The 24052-nt window shown below is 37.3% G+C and overlaps 1 protein-coding gene across 1 annotated transcript in view; it reads right to left on the reverse strand.

Moving 5' to 3' along the window:
* Positions 1–24052, reverse strand: part of LOC111866424 (ankyrin-3) — a 235021-nt gene that overhangs the window by 112497 nt on the left and 98472 nt on the right. Inside the window, exons 19-24 of the mRNA XM_033752256.1 lie at positions 22932–23063; positions 18108–18231; positions 16359–16376; positions 13268–13492; positions 11776–11936; positions 9970–10181 (exon numbers count right to left, since the gene is read on the reverse strand). Coding sequence (XP_033608147.1) covers positions 9970–10181; positions 11776–11936; positions 13268–13492; positions 16359–16376; positions 18108–18231; positions 22932–23063 — 872 coding nt within the window. The remainder of the gene's footprint in view (positions 1–9969; positions 10182–11775; positions 11937–13267; positions 13493–16358; positions 16377–18107; positions 18232–22931; positions 23064–24052) is intronic.

Raw genomic sequence — 24052 nt, forward strand, 5'->3', positions numbered from 1 at the left:
GCCAAAGCATCCTAACAGTCTCGGCTGCAGTTTTCCCTAACAGAAAGCAAAATTTCACGCACACTCTTTGTTCCTTCTGGTCGGCCATCTCACTAATCGCCAAAGGGTTGAAACAGGAACGCACACAACAGAGCACACAGACAAACCACTTAACTCAGACTGACACCAGCTCACTAACAGTCGCGGGAGACCCCCAGCTAACACCACCTAGCAGCACAACTCGTAACTACAAAGCATGCGCGCGCAACAGGTCGTTTCCGGTTATTTTTGGGTCCCCCTTCATACATATTTCATTTATGAGACATTATTATAAAATATAGGAAATTTCACTGGAATAATTATGAAAAATTGTAAATAAAAAACTAGAAAGAAAGAGATGCCATATAACAATGTTGTTTCATTTTCACTTCAGAATATGTAATCAGGAAAGAACAAGAAAATCATGTGGAATTAGAATTGAATAGAATGCATGACTAGTACATGCTGAAGGTGAACACGCTGAAAACATAAAAAGGTACACAGAATCTCGATTACTGCATAAGTAGCTAGAACTAAGGATATAGGCTTTGAAATAAATGCAGAAGAACAAAGTACTGTTAGCTCCTTGTTATGTGGCATGTATGCAGAATAAGGTGTGAAGATTGCATGAATCTGAAGGTTGCAAGAGAAAACTCTTATAAAATGTAAATACAAAGTAGAAAAAAACATTTTTGACTTATTTCTTGTGTGGCACTCTTCCTATGCAATATAGAGGATTGATGGGTGAAAGATTTCAGGTACATATACTGTAACGTGGTCGCCAATCTCTTTGGGAGAGAAAAGTTCACATTCCAGAATTTGAGAAATGCATCTCTGACTAGAGAAATTACACAATCTATTGGCAGAAATACTTAGCGCACACACACACAGAACTATTATAATTTGCAAACAAAAACATCAACCAATGGGTATGAGTACACGAGAGTGCATATGCATGAAGTACTCTTTAATTCCTCAGTTCAGATAACAGGAGACATGGAGGAAGTTACACATTCTTCAATGTTTTTAGGCCTACATTATAAACACTTCAAACAACTTACGAAATGTTTGCATTGCATAATTATTCCAGTGTGTTCACTGTCATTGCCTCCATAAAGCATAAAATTAATTTTGTTCAATTATCTTCAAAATCACAAGGCTTAAAAAAGTGAATACAGAATAACATGCGAGACCCATTTTTATCTATAGCTTTTACTCAAAGATTTCATTCTGATACATATTTAGCAAGTTAAACATGTGTCATACTTACGCTGTATTCATAAACACATGTCGGTCTTCCTTTAATGTGCATGCTATTTTTATCTGATTTTAATAAAAAATTAAATATGTTGACAAATTTTAGTAAAACTTCACAATATCAAATTTCATGAAAATCCATTTAGTAGTTCTCAAAGTTGTTACCTGCAAAAGAGTGCTGGGCAGATAAACATAGTGAAGCCAATGTGTGGACTGTCACAGCTTTCCATCACAGAAGTATTAAGAATAAATACTGCTGTACCTATATTATTCTTTTAATCCTTAGTGTCATACAGTAATATACATAATATATAATTAGAAACTGGGTTGCAGGATTTTAACCATTTTAACCATTTCTGGATAGTGCAAGTATTCACACTGGATGTTTTATTAATTTACTAAAATTTCATTATATGGAGGTTGCACTGTAGTTCGGAATGAAACACTGGAATGGCAGCAGGTTTTTCCATATTTCTGTCATTACAAAGGTATACACAGAAGATCTGTTCATTTAGAATGAAATAGGTGGCATCCTAAAGTCTCTTCTGCTTTAGTGTTCACCTCACCATCAAGTCATATGACCAGATTTTATATACAAAGGCTCTGGCAAGCAAATTAGCGTGATATGACAAATTACATCTGGTATGCAAGAAGTGATAATGCTAAATGTTAGACTAGTTATGTCAAGTTTCAGATTATGTTTCACATGTTCTATATCTTAATAGCTGAATATATCTAGTACAGATGAATGAAATTAAAACTGATTACAACTGCAGCTTCCTGGGAGGCGACATGTATGCAGTCTGACAAGCACTAACCACTAGGCCTCATCTCTCAGATGACAGCAGTCTTAATGTTCACTGCCATGAAAAACTAAGATTTCTTATTTAAACCCAATAATCTATGAAGCATTAGTTATTTTCAATCTTTTCAAACATGTCCATGTTTCATAGAAGCCTAAGATCAATGTAAACTGAAGTCACACCATGCTGTGTTTTGCTTCGTGTCACTTTTCATCCCACAAGTGAGAAAATCACTCTAAAAACACATTTAGTAATTAACATTGAAATAATAAGGGCCTATACTTATTTAGAATAGTTTTATATAACAAATTATTTGAAGAGTGCTTTTAAGAAATATATTTTTTTTTTAAATGTAATGAAATTATCATTTCCTCTAAAAGGCAAAGCTACCAAAAACCCATGCACTATTTACATCACTATTGGTTCAAGCATTTAACAGTCATAAGTACTATACTATAATCTTCTGCGTTATGACATCACATAGTCTGGTAGGTGAGTATCAATGTTTCACAGGAATTTACTGCCACCATCCTCAGGGGATGAGAAACGGATACCTGTCTACCAGATTACATATAGCCATAACCGGAAAGACCATAATACATATCTTCAACCCTGTAAAAACTTCAAATTACAAGTACCTTTACCAAGAATAATTCCAAAGCAGCCTAACTGATGTAGACTAAAAATATCAAGCAGCCACATGTACATAGGATGTATCTAAAATAAAAATAAGTTCCACTACACATCTTCTCTCATATCACTAACGTCTTCAGAAAATTCTACATGATAGCAAAGATTTTCAGCTCATCACTGGTAAAAAAATGACACTGAATAAATGCTAGAGTAAAACATAAAAATACAGGTAACATATCAAATTAGGGTAAGTGTACATGCTGCACATTAGAAGGTGTGACATCTACATGGCAAACAAACTGGGAATGAACTGGGACAGGGTAAAACATTCAAAGGAAATATGAATAAATTCCCAATATACTGCTAACCATGGGAAACTAGGGTCTGAAACTGCTCTTTTAAAATCCTGTCTAATCTCTCAAAATTCAGCTTGACTTACCTCACTAATATGAACACCTAAATTTAAAAAGAAGTCAACTTCTTTAGATCATCACTCATTTTCTTTTCTGTTTAAAGGAATATACAAAATTATTCCTATACTTTGGATATTCTGCTAGTAACTGAAATCTTAAATGATAAACCTGATAAGTTTATGCTACCCTGCAAGTGTCAATTTCCTGTAAAAATTAGTAGCAATATCTGAAGCAGACCATATTTTCTGAGCATGGCACCTAAAGGACTAAAGAGGAGAAAGAATGGACAATAATACACAACTGAGCTAGCTTCATGAAAAATGAAATAACCATTTCTTAATTCCTACTTGGGAAGGCAATGATAATAGCAAGAAAAACACACTTCAGCTTCTAAATTTCTTAACAAGTGCAAATCCAAATTGTATAAAAAGCAAATATGGACGGGTGTATGCAAACAATGCACTTGTTATCACACATTTCACTGGAAAAGCTACGTTAATGACACTGTAATGAAGATACTGACTGACCTGCTACCCACCCATTCTTACACTCTATCTTCAATATGCAGGTAGGATGATAGGCAACCTGATAGAATGTGGCTGTCCTAATACTGAATCTCTTTGCCTTAATCACAGTTGATATGGATTAAATTCGCTTAGTGTGGGGCGGAGTCCAACTGGATCCACTCGGCATGGTGGCCACTGATTGGCCTATTGTAGCCTGCCCCGGGCGATTATGATGATGGAGAATTTGAGGGAATGAAGATCGGGAGGGGAAACCAAAGTCCTCGAAGAAAACCCGCCCCAGCGCCACTTTGTCCACCATAAATCCCACTTGACCAAACCCGGGCCGCTGTGGTGGGAAGCCAGTGACTAACCGCTTCAGCTATGGTGCAGCCAGAGCCAGTCGATAGGGATACTTGCAATGATTTTACGAAATTAACCAAACATACTCCCAACTTCCTTGTTAGTGATAGCTGTAAACAGTGCTTAAACCACATGCTCTAACACAGCACTAGATTACAGATTATCTTGTTGAGAGATTCTGACCATATGAATGCACTAAACAGTCAATATAAGAACCAAGAAGCAATTCTGGTTATAATGTGTTGTCATAGCAGAATTATGTAGCCTTTGTAAAAACATAATTTAGTTATAATATTGAGATAGTAATATCTGCTTTTTATTGTTAAATAGGAGTTATTTGAATATGCCAGTTGCTTGGGAGAAACTCTTACAAAGTCAAAACAATATGATTATGCTTTTATTCCTGCGTGGGAATCATCTTACACAACATAGTGGATTGATGGGTGAAAGATTTAAGACACACATACCCTAAATGTGATCACAAATTCAACCAGCCTCTCCTACAAATGGTACCTGCATGAGGAAGGTCACGAGTAGTGCTGCTAGTGGCAGCTGGGAAAACTGTCACATGATGTGTAAATATATGAGCACTGCATGCTGTTTCTGAATAAGTTTATAAAACGGCTAAATTTACTTTGAAATTCTGCCCAGTTGGATAAGAATTCCAGATAACCCAGACTTTACTGTGAAAAGTTTTACTGAGATCAGAGATAATAGTACATGTAATATGATAAATTACAGTGACTGGCTCAAACTTAATTCTGTACATGAAAAAAAAAAGTGTGAAGAGGTTATTAGTAAGAAGAAACTCAAATTTTGTCTTCTCACTTTATCATTTCAAATGTTAACATCCAATATGCATATGCTTGAACAAAAGATACAAGTCAGAGCTGATGAAATTTCAACAGCACGTGTTAAGATTGGTGAAAAACTTTCGGTAATATTTCAAACAAACTGTCTACTGAAACTGTGATCAGCTTGACATGGACATGCAAAATAACGATAAGACTACACTTAAATGCTATTTCTTAGTTAGATGATGCTATAAGACAAACATGGTAAGCGCAGTATTTCCCATTTAGAAATAAGGTCCAGTTTGTAAACAAGCTGGGGTTCTCAATAAAGGATATAAAAATTCCTTCACAAAATCTGAAGGAAATTATCACAACACCAAGTGACAAGTTCAGGAAACTGTAAATGAAGGATGCACATATCAAGAAGCCCAGCTTTGGATGCCCACATTTGAAACAGCTGAAGCTAAAGCCTTTGATGATTGCAAACAACAACCTCAGGACAGAAGATTTTCTTTATCTTTCATCAGTCCCTCCAAGAAAATTGCAAAATAGCATTTCAAATTAGACCATGACCACTTCCATCCATATCCTTTCCAATTCAGTATCATCCTGTTATTCAACAAAAAGATAATCTGAGCTATTGAAAACATTGGCAAGAAAACCAAGCATAAATAAATAAGTCATTTTTAGTTAAATGCCCTTAAAACAAAAAATGAGCTGTCTGCCTATAAATAAGTAATTTTTAGTTAAATTCCCTTAAAATTAAAAATCAGCTGTCTGCTTATCTCCAATGGCAATCAGCAAAGTTCATGACCTCTTGTAACAAAGTCCAAGTTAGAAATGTTATTAGTAACACAAACCTACTTATTTCCTCTTCATATTCATGACATATAAAGATTGTTAAAAAAAATATATGACCGGTTTTAAGGGGGTATAGTACTCTCTTAAAATAGCAAAAATTCCCAGTTATATCCAGAATTCAATGCCTGCTGAGATATGGGCGATATTCATATGATCTCTAGAGCAGATGTTCTATGTGGTTCCCATGCATTTCAACACAACTTTCAGATCTTCAGCACACAGGGGTGTGCACTCTGTTGAAAATTCCTGGTTTCACTTAATCTCCTGATAGGCATTCTCTATTCATTGCTGCAATACCTCTAAGTCACTGACTGGCACTGCATACACAAGTGTCCCCACAGCCAGAAATCAGGACTATTAAGGTCAGCAGATTGTGCAGGCCACTTGACTGGGCATCTGCATCCTGTCTGCTCTTCAGTAAAGTCTGGTTCAGATGCTGTCTGATAATGAGGCAAACAGAAGGTGGTACACCATCATGTACGAACCACATGTGTTGTCACTGATGAAGAGGCACATGTTCCAAGAATACTGGTAAATCATTCACAAAAAACAATGGTATAATGCACTGTTAGTCTATTAAGTAAGACACCTGGCCCTAAGAGGTCATCACTTAAGATGTCCACCCACTGATGGAAAACTGATGTTGATGACTTGATGCCATGGTGGTGTAGGAATTGTGATCCACACAGACATGGGTATTATGAAAGTTCATACCACTGTCCCCTGTGAATCCTTCCTCTTCATTAAGCAGCATGTTTGGCACAAATATGGCATTTACAATGCATTTTACAGTGCTATCCTAGTGTTCAGTCAAATGCAAAACTCACCCATGTCACAGCAGGCATTGATTTTCGGAAATGTTGACTGGGACTTTTTTGCTTGTTTAAGTGAGTACTGTACACCCTTGAGGCGTATAACCCTTCTTTAATACCCTGTATATATATATATTGTGGCATATTGTTCTATGCAGGAACTGTTGAGCCACAGAGGCATCGGGGCACAGATGCAATGGGACAGTTATGGATTGTACCGGCATGTTGCTAGGTGACAACTCTGTGAATGCTTGGACAGCGCAACAGGAAGTGCAAGTGACATCACATATCCCCACTCATTCCGTCACTACGCAGCGCTCGGTAAACACCCCTCCCACTAGGCTGTGACATCACGCAACAGTGGAGTCCGAGTAGCGACCGTTGCTAGGCAACTGGTCAGTAAACACGTCTAACAATATAGGCTGTATAGGCTGTTTCTGTGTGGTCAGTGAGGTGAATGTAAGGGGGTTCAATGCACCAGGCAGTTCAGTTGAAGTCTAGCAGTCACTTAGTTCAGCTGTATTGAGGGAATGGAATCGAGACGGTTTTCAGAGTTCAGTTGAAATATAGCAGCTGCCAAAGACAGTTGAAGTCCAGAAATGACTACAGCAGAAGTAATTGGGACACTGAAATTGCGAATTGTGTAAGTGTGGATAAAAGTGCAATAAATTCGCTAGATCCAAGACCGGAGTTAAGTTATTTGTTGCGTCACACAGCCAACACAAGACAATATATATATGTATAAAACACAGCCTATTCAAAGGTGTAATCCTTCCTACAAATACAGAGGCTATGGCAGCCAATCATTAATAAGAAATTCTTTCTGCAAGACAGTATCTTCCACTGAAAGCGAGACATGGAAAAATACAGGTTCCTGGAGAATGTGACACTAATTAAACACAGAGGAGGACAGTTACTTTTTGGATTACTGGAAATCCTGAAGACAGGAATCAAACCCACAACTCACTTACAAGATGAATACTCTATAAACATAAAACATCAAATGATCTCTGAAGGTCCTAACAGCTTATTTAACATTATATATGACATTTCCCTTCACCACATCATTCAAAAGGATTAATTAGGATCTTCAAGTGGGAAACTCCCTTAGCAAGGCGGTATACTTTCATTAAAATGGGTAGGTCTGCATAGTCATATCTTGCATATAAAGGAACACCAGAATGAAGTACCAGAGAAAGGTCCAATCTGATAACCTAGGAAGCCTTTATCAGCTCAGGTGTCATCCTAATACTGAAGAGCAACAAGTTTACAGACCTCTGGCAGAACTTCCCTACACCAACGAGAATAAACATCTTTACCTACTGCTTACTATTCATGCCTATAGATATAGCATAACAACTCTAAAAAACTAAACTAAGATCTGTTACAACTTAGTGACAAAATTGCAAAAGCCAAAATATACATTAAGAAGTGTAATTAAATTAATTACCACAAACATCCAGCAATTAAAGTAAAATAAATAATACTTTTGTACATCCTCCATCTGAACCAATCTAATATGTCATGGTAGTATTTTCTTCAGACACTGCCTATTATTTAAACAGAAATACAACTCTGAAGACTGCACTGTCTCAGTTCTCAGAATTGGGGAAGAGTATCCTATTCTGAGGAATCCATCAGATAAAGCTAGTACTTATCACTGGACACAGCCAGCATTCCTGATTCACATTTTACTCTCACCTCCCACAGTGTTTTCATACATTTTCTGGATATAAATTTCACCCCCGGCCTTTTCTAAAGCTTTCTGATGAAGATCAGACTTATCTAATTGACCCCACATACTAAAAATCCTTTCCTTTCACCTAAAAATGGAGGTAGAGCAAACCTTTAAAATTTTATGTGCATTTGTTTCCAGACAATAGATTATGCCCAAAGAAAATAAGCCTATGTTAATACCAAACAACTGTCACAAACCTTTAAAACCCCATTACCTAATATGACACTAATATTTTAATCTTCAAGTACAGAAAATATAAATTATGATGGACTTATTTCAAAAAGTGTTTGATGCACAATTCATATGTTAAATTGGATCAAAGCATAGTGGCTAATGCAAATATTTTATGTATATCAATATTCATTACTTATTTTATGTAGTCCATTACCTTGGATCCCAACTCAGACCAATAAAAACAAGAACACTCAAATCTAGTGATTAAAGCCAGGCCCTACAAATACATCTAAATAGGTATTATTCACACTGTCACCAAGTCTCCAATGACAGCAGGAAAACTTTAAACCCTCCAGATAAGTGACACTATCACCCATCTCAGTTTCTCATTAGTTTATCATCACAAAAGATACATGGGAACAAAGATGGAAGAAAAGCTTTCAGTTTGTAGATGCCACAGATCTACATAAATATTACACATGGATGCTTCTGCTAATGGAAATTTTATGACTCAATGCAACCAAACTAGTTACTGAACATACTGAAACAATACCACATATACATTAAAATTTGTGGCCACAGCACACTTTGGCTGCCACTGTCAAGCTCTCAAGAGCATCACATTCCTGTATTCAAAGCACACAATACACAGTGAAGATAATTAAGGTAGTATCAAGCAATACCACAAAACATTTTCACTGCTGCAAGACAATGTAACATGCTTTGTACTACATTAACCTGCAGTCTCCCTCGCAACTGCCATTAAGCAGAAAAGCTATTTATAGGTTTGAAGTACTATTACAGTATAAATAGGTTCCATTACTATTATTACTGATGTTCTTGTTCCTATTAGTATTAAAAAATATAGGTTTAAATATTTTTCAGGCCTTCTAACTGAGCCAGTCCTGGTAACATAACTGATGATGCACCAGCTAATCTCATTACAGGTCATTTGTAGTTATCAAATTTTAACTTATTTTCTGGCATTTTTACCCTCTACCTACTACATTCAAAACACAAAAGTTTGGTGCTATCTAATCTAGTTTTTCTCCAAATATTTAAATTTTAAGTGGAATTTCACTGTTTTACTATATTATAATGGGTATAGACCTTTCAAATTTATTACATTCTGCTACATTACCACAGGCAAACGATAAATAAACTGTCAAACAGGGTGCCTAATTTACAAAAAAAAAAAAGTGAAACACATGATGAGGAGCAGAATGCTTAAAAGAAAAGGGTTCTAAAATGCATGCATGACAAAGGAAAAGAAAAATAAGTTTGCTGTTGATATTAGATCACAAATGTTGTTTATGAACAATCAAAATACCTGTTTACATATCTTCATTCACATTTCTTTCTTTAACATCAATTCACAATGTCAACAGTTGAAAATCCAGGGAATGTAAACGGACCTTTCTCTTGTGAACAGAAAGTGGTGTTAGCTACACACTAACTGATTACCTTTGATCCAATTTATTCACAATCATGAAAATGTTCACCAAACAAGAGAGAAGCGTTTCTTCTTTGGCACATGGTTAACAGTAATCTTTTTCAACATTCCTGCTGCCGTGCCTTTACGAGGTTTGAACAAGTTTACCTGCAGTCCAACCTTGATCTTCTTTGTGAGAGCCCCTTGTGGGAAGACAGCCTGTACTTGAGGTACCACACTGGATGACACCATGCCTCCCTCAGGTCCTATGGCATGCACCTCCTGACGGATTCGAGACACCACAGCGAAGTACTGGGGAAAGTCTGTGGTCAGAATTCGGGTCATGCGGCCAGAGGTGGTCTCCTCCAAAGCAGTCAACTCTGCAAATGAATCATACTGCAGCTAAGATTGAATTCAATGCACCAACTTGGTCCTATATGACCATGTAGATTTTACAGTCCAAAAATAGCAGCTGACATTTATACATTTCAAAGTTACTTGATACGTAATATCCTAAATTACCAGTCTTGCTTATGTTAATTCCATTTAAACACAGATGTGTTCGTTGACTGAAGTGTATTATATGAATATAAAACGAAGACTACTCAATGGATTTTGACAAAAGTTGGCAGTGGGAAATCTACAGCGATAGTTTTCAAGTGAATTTTATTTTGGTCCAGTGCAACCCCTACTTCATATGAATCTCAAATCACAATATTTAAAAAGAATTAATGCCACATAGCTTACAGACATCATTAAGACCCACAATTTTTATTAAAACCTAAATATTCAATGAAACACAAAGAACAAATTGTACCTCTCTACACTGTAATATCTGTACTGACTCATGAGGAACAAAATAACAGGAGCCTGGAGAAAAATGCACAGTGAGAATTTCAATAACTCGCACTCATCTCCAAATATAATTAAAATGATCATGTCAAGGAGGGTGAAATGGGAGCACATGTAGCATGCATGGAAGAAGCGGCCTCCATAGTCTAGGGGTAACATTCCCACCTCATGACTCAAGGTACGCGGGTTCAAACCCGGCGGAGGTCGTGGAATTTTTAAGGGCGGAAAAATTCAGGGAACAAGTCCTCCGGGAGGGACTTTAAGCCGTGGGTCCCGTGTCGTAGATTTACGGCACGTAAAAGATCCTCATGTCTCTAGGAGACCTCTGAGCAAAATTAGGCAACAATTTCCCACCCAAGTAGTTTCCAATGCCTCTGGTAGATGTGGGAAATATCAGGTACTGACGGCTGACCTCATTGGCTGAATGTGGCTGATAGCACGCACCAGTACCGGTAGGGTAGAAATTAAAGGGGGACGCACAATGGACCAATAACTGGTCTAAGTGCATGGGGAAACACACCCCTTCTAATAATAATAATAATAATAATAATAATAATAATAATAATAATAATAATAATAAAATAATAATGCATGGAAGAAGAGCGATGCGCACTTGTACAGTGCCCTTCATCATATGCACGCTGGGGAGTACTCAAATGTGTGGGAGCCTTTTCTCTCTTATACCTGATTATCGAAATAGATGTGAAGAGTTTCCAAAATGTTGTGTTTAAAAAAATAGTCAAGATGACAGACAATATCCAAAGTAACAGCCATGCTTATTGTTACATACAATAACCAGAAACTTCTAGACCTGTATACAATTTATTCTCCTGCACAGCCTAATGTTAATATCACTGAGTAGCTTTTCACCAAGAGGACTGTATCTGCAAACAGGAGACATAAAATCACAAAAAAGGACATTCGGCAAATATATGTATTTCAAATTGGAATACATTCTTCTCACTTTTGTTCAATTTTGTTCTATATTATTACAGACCACTTTTCCATCGATATTCAAAAGCCTCAGCACTTATAACTAAATGATATACATTATATTTTCCATAACTTTTATATTCCTCCTCCTTGCAAAATATATTAAACTATTTCTACTATTTCACTCACCTTCTCCCTCAAAACTCTCATTGAGCACTTCATGAACAGCTTCTTCACTTGCCTCCAAGGTGTGTTCACGCCATGTTTCACCATTGTCAGAGCGAAGAATAACAATTTCACGTTCCATGCCACGAAGAGACCCAAAATGTGGCACTTCGATGATCACAGGTCTGGGGAATAGTTTAACTTACTTTAAGTTCCACAGAAAAATTCAAGGGATATATAAGAAAGTTTTATACAAAATGTTACTATTCTTTCTTTTCGCAATGCATGTAGGAGAGCTGCCTGTTTTTGGCACCATAAAACTGATACCAAAGCTAGAATAAAGAAAAGTAAAGCTATCCCTGTAACAGGCTGTGAAGGCCCATAGGGTTGTGAGACATCAAGGTTCCCACATTTTCTCCAGACAATCGGCTCACAGACAGCAGTAAGGTTGTCTTATGATCTGGCTACCCTTTACCACCCAGGAAGATTCCTGGTACTCATTTCTGTTAGAGGCTGAGTCGACCCCAGGGTCACAGTGCAGCTGGAAGAATTAGGTAAACTGGAAAAAATCCACCTCATTGAGACTCGAACCCATGACCTTCTGGCTTGTAGCATAGTGCCTCCACCAACTACACTACCCCATGCCTACTAAAGCAAAAATAAATAATGATTCTGTATGCAACAGTATCTGTTTCTGTAACCTTGTGTAAGTTTCTGAGCCAGCTCAAACTTCACAGACTCTCAACCTGTTTCTCTAAGAATCATCTCCTGTGTCCTGCAAAAGGTTTCTTCAACAAAGTTTCACAGGCATTTCTTATGTCTTACATCTAAATTAAAATTAAATATTCTAATAGTACTACATGAGCTTATAAATTATAACATTCCTCATTATAAACATCTTCCATTCCAAACTGAAATGACATCCTTTATTTCCATTTATGCTGAAACTTTCCCTTACCATATTATTTTCGAATACTTGGAAGTTATGTCCTTTCCACCAAGCAATATGCTAACTTCTATAAACATGAACAAAACTGTACAGAACTATTAGGCTTATTTTGGACTCTATCCATCGTCTGATATAAAGACAAAAACCACAACATACAGTGATTGAGACTAGCTCTTTCTAACAGGCCCAACTGGGTAGGTTTATCCTGCACCATCCACCTGAGGACAGAAACAGAGCCAGTCTCCAAAACGTTGTGGTTTTTGTCTTCTATATACCAGACGATGGATAGGGTCCAAAATAAGCCTAATAGTTCTGCATACACCATCGCCAGAATCCTTTCAAGTCTATTTATGAACAAAATTATAGAATTATAATAGTTGAACTGATTAACAACACATATTTCTTGAATTTTTTTCTTCTCCATGTCACATTGGTGTTTGTTGGTGTTCCCAGATATTTAAGTCCTAAAATATTTTCAAATGGTGTTTTATAGCAACTGAGATTTTTAAGCAGTTCTGAAATAAGTAAAACCCCATACTTCCCAGTCTACTAGAAATGGCTGCTCACCCTAGAAACTTGGCCCCAACTGGACCCAGCTCAAGTATACGGCTTGCAAGAGCTTCACCCTCCATGAGGGGTGGAGGATGACTGAGCTTGTCCCTCTTCAAGTAACGGCAGGTAACTCGCATGGGCATGGTAGCTTTTCGAGGGGGTACAATTACACGAACACCACTGTGCCTGCAGCCACGCATGGCTCCACCTCGAGCATCCACCAGGAAGCTGACCAAAAAACTGCAGAACATATCACCACATAACTATTTACTAATTTCTGAAGCAGTGCATCAAGCTTAATTACTGAAATTCTGTTTCTGGTTGAACTTATTCATGCTTTCAATTTAGTATGATATCCATCAATAAGCGTGACACATTTTTTGACAGACACAGAGAATTATCAACATCAGAGACACCACAAAAAAAGGGCAGACTGCTAACCTTCTGACCACTCACATGTAATCAAAAGCAGTCTGCCAGAGCCTTCTTTCCCAGCTCACATATCTAAAACCTTTGATATTTCTGAGCAATGTTCTGTCATACTGGAAATTAAAGGCCTATATTTTATGTCTGGTACAGGATTTCAGTATAAATTAGCCTAATATTAGAACTGTACATAAAACATAAAAAAATTAAATTATTCTACATAAATTTCAGGATATTATAATTTATATAAAATTAGCAAAATGGCTCACAGATTTTTAAATATTGTACAAACATGGAGAAAAACATTAGACAAAATATATGCTAAACTGAAGGAACAATATAATAGTATTTTCTACTTCTACTGCATTTAATACCCTCAACAACTTTGATACTCATTTCATCATAAAATTATGGTTCACAGACATCAAAACAACTTCAATAAAAATATTCATATACAGTCATATTCTAAAAACACAATTTATATACGAGGGGGTACCCAAAATAAACCAAACTTATTTTTTTTAACTTATTTATTCAAATTTTAAGCACAAACCTTCAATCCCATTCAAAGTACTCTCCACTTACACTAATACACTTGTCTAGTCTTTTATTCCATTTTTCAAAACATTGTCTAAATTCATCTTTTGAGATGCTTGACAGCGCCTCCGTCGTTTTTTCCCTTCATGTCTCTTTTCATTCAAGGAAACAAAAAAAAGTCGCACAGGGCAAGGTCGGGTGAGTATGGAGGGTGAGGAACAGGGGTCATACCATTTTTGGTCAACAACTGTCATACAGACAGGGCTGTGTGAGCAGGGGCATTGTCATGATGGAAAAACCAGTCACCCGACTGCCACAAATCTGGCCGCTGAGCTCCAAGTCACTCCCGACAGCTCCATAATTTCTTCAATGGTCCGTCCTCGATCTTCCTTGATGATTTCACGATTTTTTTCAACATTTTCATGTGTTTGGGCTGTGGAAGGATGACCAGAACGAGGTTTGTCATCAATTGACATTTCGCCATTTTTGAAACGGGAAAACCACTCAAACACTTGAGTTTTCCCCATAGCATCGTCCTTGTATGCCGTTTTTAACATTTCAAGAGTTTCTGTTCCACTTTTCCCGAGCAAAAAGCAGAATTTCACCGCTGCACGCTGTTCACGAAAATCAGACATTGCAAAAACGATGATCACGCAAAACAGTTGTCACTATAAACTCTGCCGAAACTAGTCCTTACCTTCTGAAGTAACGGTAGTCGGCTTATTGACTCAGGAATGTTAGCTCTATGTGCTCATAGCTGCAAAATGCGGTACTACAAAAGTTCTGCCCACAAAAAAATTAGTTCGGTTTCTTTTGGGTACCCCATTGTACTTCATTTCAGTGGAATTGGCCATATATATAAAACTACTCTTCATGTTGTCTCACATATTTCTAGAGGGACTGGATGAATAAATCCACTACATATGGAAATTTTTAAACAGACAGTTACTTACCTTCCATGTGAACAATTGAAACAAACCATAAAAAGGCAGTCCACAGTATGCTATGTATTAATTTCCCAAATATTACCATAATATTCTTCTACATAATTCTCACATTCATCTCACTCATACATGGCCAAACATGTAATTCATCTAAGAATACAGCAACCACATTCTGCAGCAGGGATACGAAAACTTAAAAAAATGTTGGCCTAATTCATGAAATATTGCAAACTGCAGGCATACTGTAAACTAAATGAAAAATCAAGTGGGCACATGAAAACTCTGATGATGTTGAGCACAAATGATCTAGATAGTGAAATTTCACAGCCACTAGGAAGCTACTTCTCATATAATTTTCTGCCCTTTTACACCTTGAAGCACGAAATTCAGTTTTTAGCTTGCAGAAAATATTGCAACAGATTTGATCAATGCATTGCCAGGCAACAGTTCTATAAACATGTTCCAACATGCAACAGTAGAGGAAGCTGTGTTTCTGACGCGCCAATGAACTAGCTAGATAGTGACCACGTGATGTGTGTTTACTTAGGTTCATGTCCGTTCCGCAGCCATATAAGTAAGAGTGACAGAATTCATTCAAGGTAATTACAAGTATTAGTAGTGGCAGAGCATGAAAACAAGAGTAAACAGTTATCAGCAAGAGTACAGGAGTAAGCTGGAGGAGTTCAGCAAGCAAGCGGCAAGTTTGAGCAGTGCAGAAGAGTACAAGAATTCACCCTCTGGAGACTTCACGTGTGATTTGAAGACTTTATGTGTGCTTTAGCACAGTGATATTGGGAGTGTGAGATTTAGTGAGACTTCTATAGTTCCTGTGTTATAAATCCATGAAGACTAGTGCAGACAGACTGAAAAGATTAGCATGGAGTGCTTTGTAGTGTGAAAGTCAGTAAGAGTGTTAAAATTATTTGTAGTTATGACCTGTAAGCATCCAATAAATCCAATTACCAATCTGAACCCCATCTTTAGTCACTGGGACATGTGACAGTATCCTTACAAAGAACAATGGGTTAATGCAAAATCATACAGAACACATGAATGTACTCTGAGGTTGAAATGCAGAGGTCTTTAATGTTAAAACAGGCAGTACATAAAGTATTTGCTATGCTTCAAAGAGCTAATGTCTAACATAAGAGCCTTTGCTACATAAATTTCTAACCATATATACCATTACAATTACTTACTTCTTCCAGTGCAGTTTCCTGAGATATGCCAATTGTTGATAGAAATAAGAGGAAATGTAACATGTTAGTTCATAGACAGATTTATCAATATTATCAGTAATTTTAAGATCATTTCCAAGAGTAAACACAACTGTAATTGGTTCAATAAACCAATTTACATAATAAATTGTGTCGTAGACTCTGTTGGAGTTGGAAGTTTAATATTTATATACTGCTGAATGAGGCAGAAATAGAAACAGTTAACATGTAAAATGCTAAGTTCCGTGCAAAATGGTCATTTTTTAAGTCATTCAGTGGGGTTACAAAATTTGATTTTCATTAATACCAACACAACCATTCTGTTTAGTATTTCATATTTCTCTTGACATCTGTATTCACAATTAATTTAAGTGCCTATAAACAGTCAAGACATTCTGTCTATTTATAACAGACAGGAAATATTGACTAATGATTATCCACAACTAGGATATGACTAGCAGTCCTTTCTCCTGATTGCAAAAGCAAGGTAAATTCTTTAGCTACCACAGTTAAGAAGAAGAAAATTTAATTATATTTCAAAAAAGAAAATGTAAGTTACTAAGAATCCTCAGTATTACAATTATATTGGTATTAATTCTTTAGATCACTGATATCTGATTTCACTTAATCAGATCATACTAATGCCTGGTTAGGATGAGCTGGGCGTGTATCATGCACGGGAGAAGCAAGAAAGTCGTACTACATTTTATTTGGGAAGCCTGAAGGGAAGATACCTACAAATAGTTTGGATGATAATATTAAAATATAACTTAAATCAACTGGAGGTCAACCTGTGAACCACATTCCTCTAGTTCCGAATATTACAAGTAATCACCAGGCTCCATAAAGGCAGAGAATTTCTTTACTAACAGAACACACTGTTAGCTTTGAAGGACTCTGTTTCATGGTTACCGTTGGTCTTTCAGTCAGCTACAACACATTATTTATTAATCTTTTCAATGTTATATCAAAGCTTCTTTACTCAGTCATGGTGGAAATATGCCAACTCCCAAAAAGATCTAATAATTTGTGACAATGGTATATCAATACAACAATTACATTTTTGGACATTATCCATCTTCCTATTTTTTATTTGAAACACAACATTTCAGAGACTTAAGATGAACCCCTCTTCATGACCAAGATGTCCATGAAGAGGGGTCTTAAATTGGCAATGAAAATGTTCCAGGAACCCACTCATTCAGGTCATTATGTGCATTTCAATGCAAACCTGCCATATAATGTGAAAAATGGAGTCATTCAGAGCTTGATCAGTAGAAGCAAGGTCATATGTATACCTTGTCTTGTGTTGGTACTGGTGTCTGGAGACAGGGATTAGATCTATTGATTGGGCCCAACAAAGTAGGTTTTACTTGAAGACAGAGACAGAATCCAGACACTGAAATGTTGTGTTTTAAATACAAACAGGATGATGGAAAATATTAAAAAAAATTGTATACCAACTGTTAGTCAATGCTTTTACCTTCATAATAGCTACTTAAACAGGACTGAAAAGAGACAACGGTAACAATGCAACAAGCAGTCCTTCTTAATGGTACATTATAGATGAAATAGGCAAAGAGTAAAAATGTCAAAACAAAGACGTTCACAATATTGTCTCTAGAATAGTTATTAAGTATGACCCAGCACCAGAGTATGTCACACAAGCATACTTTCATTTACAGTGAAGGGTTACCAGACTTAAAAGTGAAAATTGTTTTTCATACTCACCCCACATGAACAGGGTGTCGGTTAATATCGATATTGTCAGGAGTGTAGTGTGTGGCAGTGAACTGGGCATAACTCTCCTTCACATGTTGTGGACTGATGGTATCATCCACAGCTGTCGGAGGAGCTGCACCCATATACATCAAAGTTATAATGAGCAATGTTGGCAAGGAGCACAGGATATCACTAGCAGGCACATTTCATTGGATTTACTGGGTTTTCAGACTTTGTAAGACATCCACTATTCTAAAAACTAGAGAACACAACATTTTGGAAACTGGATCTGATTCTGTCCTCAGGTGAGGGGGCAAACATTTACTGTGTTGGGTCTCTTAGAAAGAGCTAACCTGAATCACTGGACAACCCATGTCAGTATAACTACAGCTATATAAACACCTGAGACCAGTCCAAGTCAAAGGGAGGTAACAGGAAAATATGCAATAAAATTGAAATAATGTTCTATCGATTTCTGAAACGTTTGTACTCCTCTGAAGCACACTTACATAATGGATATACACAGACCCCAGAGGCCTTTCCTCTTTATTCGGATGACTGCTACCTTTAGAATTAACAACCAAGTCAATTACACCTTGGGAAAACCTGTTGAGCTGAAAATAAAGTCTCAGGCTACTGATCTTGGAGATCTTGTTGTTGGCATACCAAGGAAGCTTTATTGTGAAGACTCTGAATTACACCTCTTTTCACATGTGGCAGACAGATTTGAAGCTGGGATATCTAGAAGTGTGGGTGGGTTTTCTGTAGACTTAAGTGGCCAGTGTCATTTCTTTCCTTACAACCAGAACATCCAGCAAAGGAGCATTGTCTGACTCTTATTTCCACAGTGCACTGGATGGAAGGCCTTAAAGTTGGAAATGCTGTAAGTACTCTGGACCATGAGGCCAGACCACAAAGTTGTCATCAACAAACTGGGGCCACAGTAATGGCTTGTGTCATGCTGAGTAGAGAGCCAGTTTCTCAAAATGCTTCATGTAGATGTTGCTAATGATGAGTGACAGAGAGATTCCCATAATCATGCCCTCTTCCTGGTGGAAGAACTTGTTCTCCTGAAAATATGTGGTTGTCAAACAAACTTCAAGCAGTTCCATAATGGCTTCGACCTGCAAGACAGATCATTCCACCAATGTGTCATCAATATGAAGCTCATTTCTGAAAAATCTGAGAGTTTTCTACAAGATTTCAGTCCCGAGTGTTCAGTTTCTACTCCACAGATTATGCTAGTGGTAGCCAAAAGATGGTTTCACAAACTCTCCATTTAATCCTATGTATTGTTTTCATTGACTTAGTTCATTGGTTAGGTTTGTTGCACAAAATATTCACCTCCTTTTCTGTCTTAGTTTCAGATCTGTACATGCTTTATGGCAATTTGATTGCATATTTTCTTGTTATCTCCCTTTGACATAGCCTGGTCTCAGATGTTTATACAGGTGTAGTTATACTGACATGGGTTGTCCAGTGATCGAGGTTAGCTCTTTATAAGGGGCCCAACAGAGTAGGTGTCCACCCCTTCACCTGAGGATAGAAACAGATCAAATTTCCAAAATGTTATGTTCTCTAATTTTTAGAATCCCAGATGATGGAGAAGGTCAAAAACCCAGTATTTCTACATGCTATACACCAGCATTAGAACCCATTAGAATCTACCTTTCATTGGCTTTGGTATTTAACAAATATTGCCTAAGAAGCAACGAGCACATAAAAAATATACTCCATACAAAATATTCAATTTTTTCCTCATGTTTTAAAAACAAACTAATATTGAAATATGTCTAAATGTATACTGATAGCGTATGTTCAACTAGATCCAAAATTACATTCTCTTATCTAAAAATATGAGTGCTGGATTCGATGCTCTTGCAGTGGTGACTATGAAGAGCATGTTATTTTTGGTTGCAATGCTGTGTAATTCAGAAAAAGCATTAGAATTATGTATGACTTCTCTCTGCTTCTAACTTTCACTCAGGGCATAAACTGACCCCTTTCAGGCGCAAACTAAGATGCTGGTTCCATTACTCCTATTGGTTCTCTAAGCTCCCCCTTATAGAGAGTGGTCACTATCCCTCTGACCCTCCCACAGTTCCTTTCAGGTTTTCGCTAGACTATATGAAGCCTGATTTTCCATATGTGGTTCACTCAATTTTCAGTCTGCTTCTTAATAGTTTCTTGCTTGGCTTATACTTTGACCCAGAATATGGCACCAATATGTTCCTCTGAAATACTAGCATTTTGCAAACTACGCAGCACTCTAACACAGAAGAACACATGTTTCACAACACCATATTTCATCAAAATGTGTTCAACAGATCAACATTATTATGTACATAATACAGATGGACAGACAAGGCAAAGTCAACATATATTCACACATTTCTGCAAAATGTGTCTAAAATGAAGTCAGATTTAACCCTGTCATTAATTTTGGTTGTTATAAATAATATGGTAAACACATCTGTTAACATGATATTTTTTGTCTTCCTGTACAAATATATAGGTCACATGTTCCATGTGTCATACTTAAATCTGCAATACAGATTAATTTCAAGAAGACAGCCAGAGTTTCCAACTGAATGTTTACATAAGTCCTTCATTTTCATTTTTGATTAATAATGATAAGTTTGGCACACAGCCTTATGGAACAGAGACATCATATCAGCAGTGAAGGGGTTGAAAATATTTGGACAGCATATGTACCAGGACTTTTCTCTTCATCACCACAAGCACACAGCTTCTGACACACTCTTCCCTCCTTGCCCCTCTATAAGGCATGCAAGATGTTCTTTCTCTAGAATTAAAGCAGCTACAGCATACAGCAAACCACTTACTCCAGTCTAGTGTCAAGGTCTACACTGCATGGTGCTCTACCACCACTCAAACCATACACTTCACTAAGATAACTTTGCCTTTGCCTTAAATTCTCATGCTCTGAAAATTAAAACTGAAAAAACGGCCTGGAGAGGGACGAATCACCGGAATAAATACAGCAGTTTATAAAAACAAGTAAGGAAATGTATGCATAATGCAGAACATTTTGCTTTTTTGCTCCTTGTTTTTCAGTTATCTTCAAAGCCATAATAGTCTGAGAAAAGAAACACAATGAGTTTCATGTTCCTTTACAATTACTGTTCAAAAGTGTGAAATATGTTGTGTTGATTTGTTGCTGCTAGAATGTGTTTACCAAGATGTTGCCTAGAAATGTCTCTGGTATATTCACCTATCTCTCAGTCATTGCATATTCATTCATTCATTTATTCAGCATTCCATAAATTCTTACATGGTTGAACACCAATGGATATAGAAATAGTCAACATGAGTAAACATCACATACTGCATCACAATTGTGTAATGTCATACCAGTTAAAAATAATAACAATATACAACATGAACAAAAACCATCATCTATAACAATAAAGCACTATCAACTACCACCTGTAACAAATCCAAAACTTTAATTGTTGTCACAGTTAAAGTATTTGTCCAATGAATAAAATGAATTTAAAAATATGAATCTTTGAACAGCAGACCTAAATTTTTTAATCTCATGAGCTTGGTCTTTTATGTTAGGTGGAAGTTTATTAAAAATTTTAATTCCAAAATAATATGTTCCCTTTTGAAATACAGTTAAGTTACATGGGGGATAATGGAGGTTATTACTATGTCCTGTGTTGATTGTGTGACATATTGCCCTATGGAGGACATCCCCTCCCTCACCAGCGGTGACGTAACAACATCGGGCACTGTCGCTACTACAGTAACAGGCCAGTCAACACTCCACCCCCCTCACCCGCGGTGATGTAGCGGTGGATGCCGCGGTTGCTATGCAGCAGTAAACAACTGTCGACAGAGTTGCCCAGCAACACCTGTAAACACAGCGACTAGGCAACAAGGAAGCGAGGTGTTTTCCCGTTGTCTGGCTGAGGGTTTATAAGAGAACTGCACTGCCTAAGGAGTCAGTTAAAATGTAGCAGCTGCCAAAGACAGTTGAAATATAGCAGCAGACAGAGGAAGAAGACCCGAATGCGTGGTTAGAAGATCTTATGTGATATTGTGCGATAACTGAGAAGTCAGCAAGTGAAGACTTATTGTGTGACTTCAAGATTGTGCACTGTAGTACAGTTATATTCTGTCTTCGCTCGCTTGGAAGCCGGGATCGTGGGTTCGAATCCCACTCAGGGCATGGATGTTTGTGCGTGTTTTTCTGTGTTTGTCTACAGGTAGAGGTCTTGCGACGAACTGATCACTCGCCCACGAAGTCTTACAGTATGTGTAAGATCTAGTAAACCGAAGTGAAACAGAGAGTTTCATGGAGGTACGCCTAGGCCCAAAATTGGGGCTGTAGCGCCACAGAAAGAAAAAGTACAGTTATATTGGGAGAGACTTGTATAGCTCCCACATTATAAATATATGAAGACTACTGAAGACAGAGTGAATAGATTATTGTGCAGGGTTTATAAATTGGGTAAACCCACAACTGTATTATAAATTAATTGTAGTTACAACTTGTAGGTCGTTAAATAAACCAATTAACAATCCGAACGGCGTCTTTATTGGCAAAACACGTTATAATTGTATGAACAGTCCTACAGGCTACAATACCAATACCACAGTACAGTTCAGTTAAGAGTATTTTAGCAAGTGAGGATGATGTGAAGGAGATTTTGATTCTGTCACTTGTGAGTATAAATGTGTAGAGAGCAATCATTAGCAATCTAGTGGTGGGAAGTGAAGGAATTTTCAAAAGGCCAGATCAAGAAAATAAGTACAAAACCTCACTTCCAAAATCCACTGTAAAATAAAATGTAATGTATTTACCCATGCACTCCCTATTGGAGTCAATTCTCTCATCTCGGGTAACATCAATTGGTAACGAGTCATCTCCAAGGCTCTTCATCTCATCTACAGTGAGGTAGCGGTATGGCTGGTCACTCAGCATTGTGTCCTCACCTGGAACACATGCTCTGTGCTTTAGCAGGAACTCAACTCACACATATCTCTCAATGAAGTTTAAAACTCCCAAACACGTAGGCTCCAATCTCTTTGTTCTCAAGTTAGCAATTCAAGGATGAGGTACAGTGATCCACTATGCGGAATGAAAGAGGTTCTCAAAACCTCTATCATTCACACAGTGGATCACTGGGCTGAGGGCAACAAACGTTGCACAAGAAATCATCCAAACAAAACTGTCCTATAACATAAATGCCAACAAAAAACAATCAGACACAAAACAATCAATCTGAAATATCATATAATGAAACCATGAACATACAGCCATGTGAATACTAACTTCTATGCAGAACATGGGACTACCACTAAATAGATCCATTTGGTATCATGTCAATTCCACGTGGAATACATGGTAGAAGAAATTAAGTTGGAGCACATTCTTCAGGCTTCTCTTACCATTCATTTCACCGCTCTGATCTACAGATTCATCAGTAGGGAAAATACTCTATGGTTGACATAAAACTATTACATCATGTATATATATATATATATACGAGGGTAATTCCAAAAGTAAGGTCTCCTATGTTTGAAAATATAAAATAAACATTTATTTTCAATTTTGGATACATCAGTTGAATCTTGAACATGTACTCATTTCTCTACATAATCGCCATTTCGGTCGATGCATTTTTGTAGGCGCAGTGGCAGTTTTTGTATGCCCATGTCATACCAGTTCACCTCCATGCTGTTCAGGAAACTTCGAACCTCAGCTTTCACCTCATCATCATTGTTGAAGCGCTTTCCAGACAAATGTTCTTTCAACTTTGGAAAGAGATGGTAGTCACTGGGTGCCAAGTCCGGATTATAGGGTGGATGGGTGATGATGTTCCATCCAAACTGTTGCAGTTGAGCGACGGTTTGTCGGGCAGCATGGGGGCGAGCGTTATCATGGAGAATGCTTACGCCCTTGCTCAACATCCCTCTTCTCT

This window comes from Cryptotermes secundus, unplaced genomic scaffold (genome assembly GCF_002891405.2).
Source record: "Cryptotermes secundus unplaced genomic scaffold, Csec_1.0 scaffold271, whole genome shotgun sequence".
Taxonomy (NCBI): Eukaryota; Metazoa; Arthropoda; class Insecta; order Blattodea; family Kalotermitidae; genus Cryptotermes; species Cryptotermes secundus.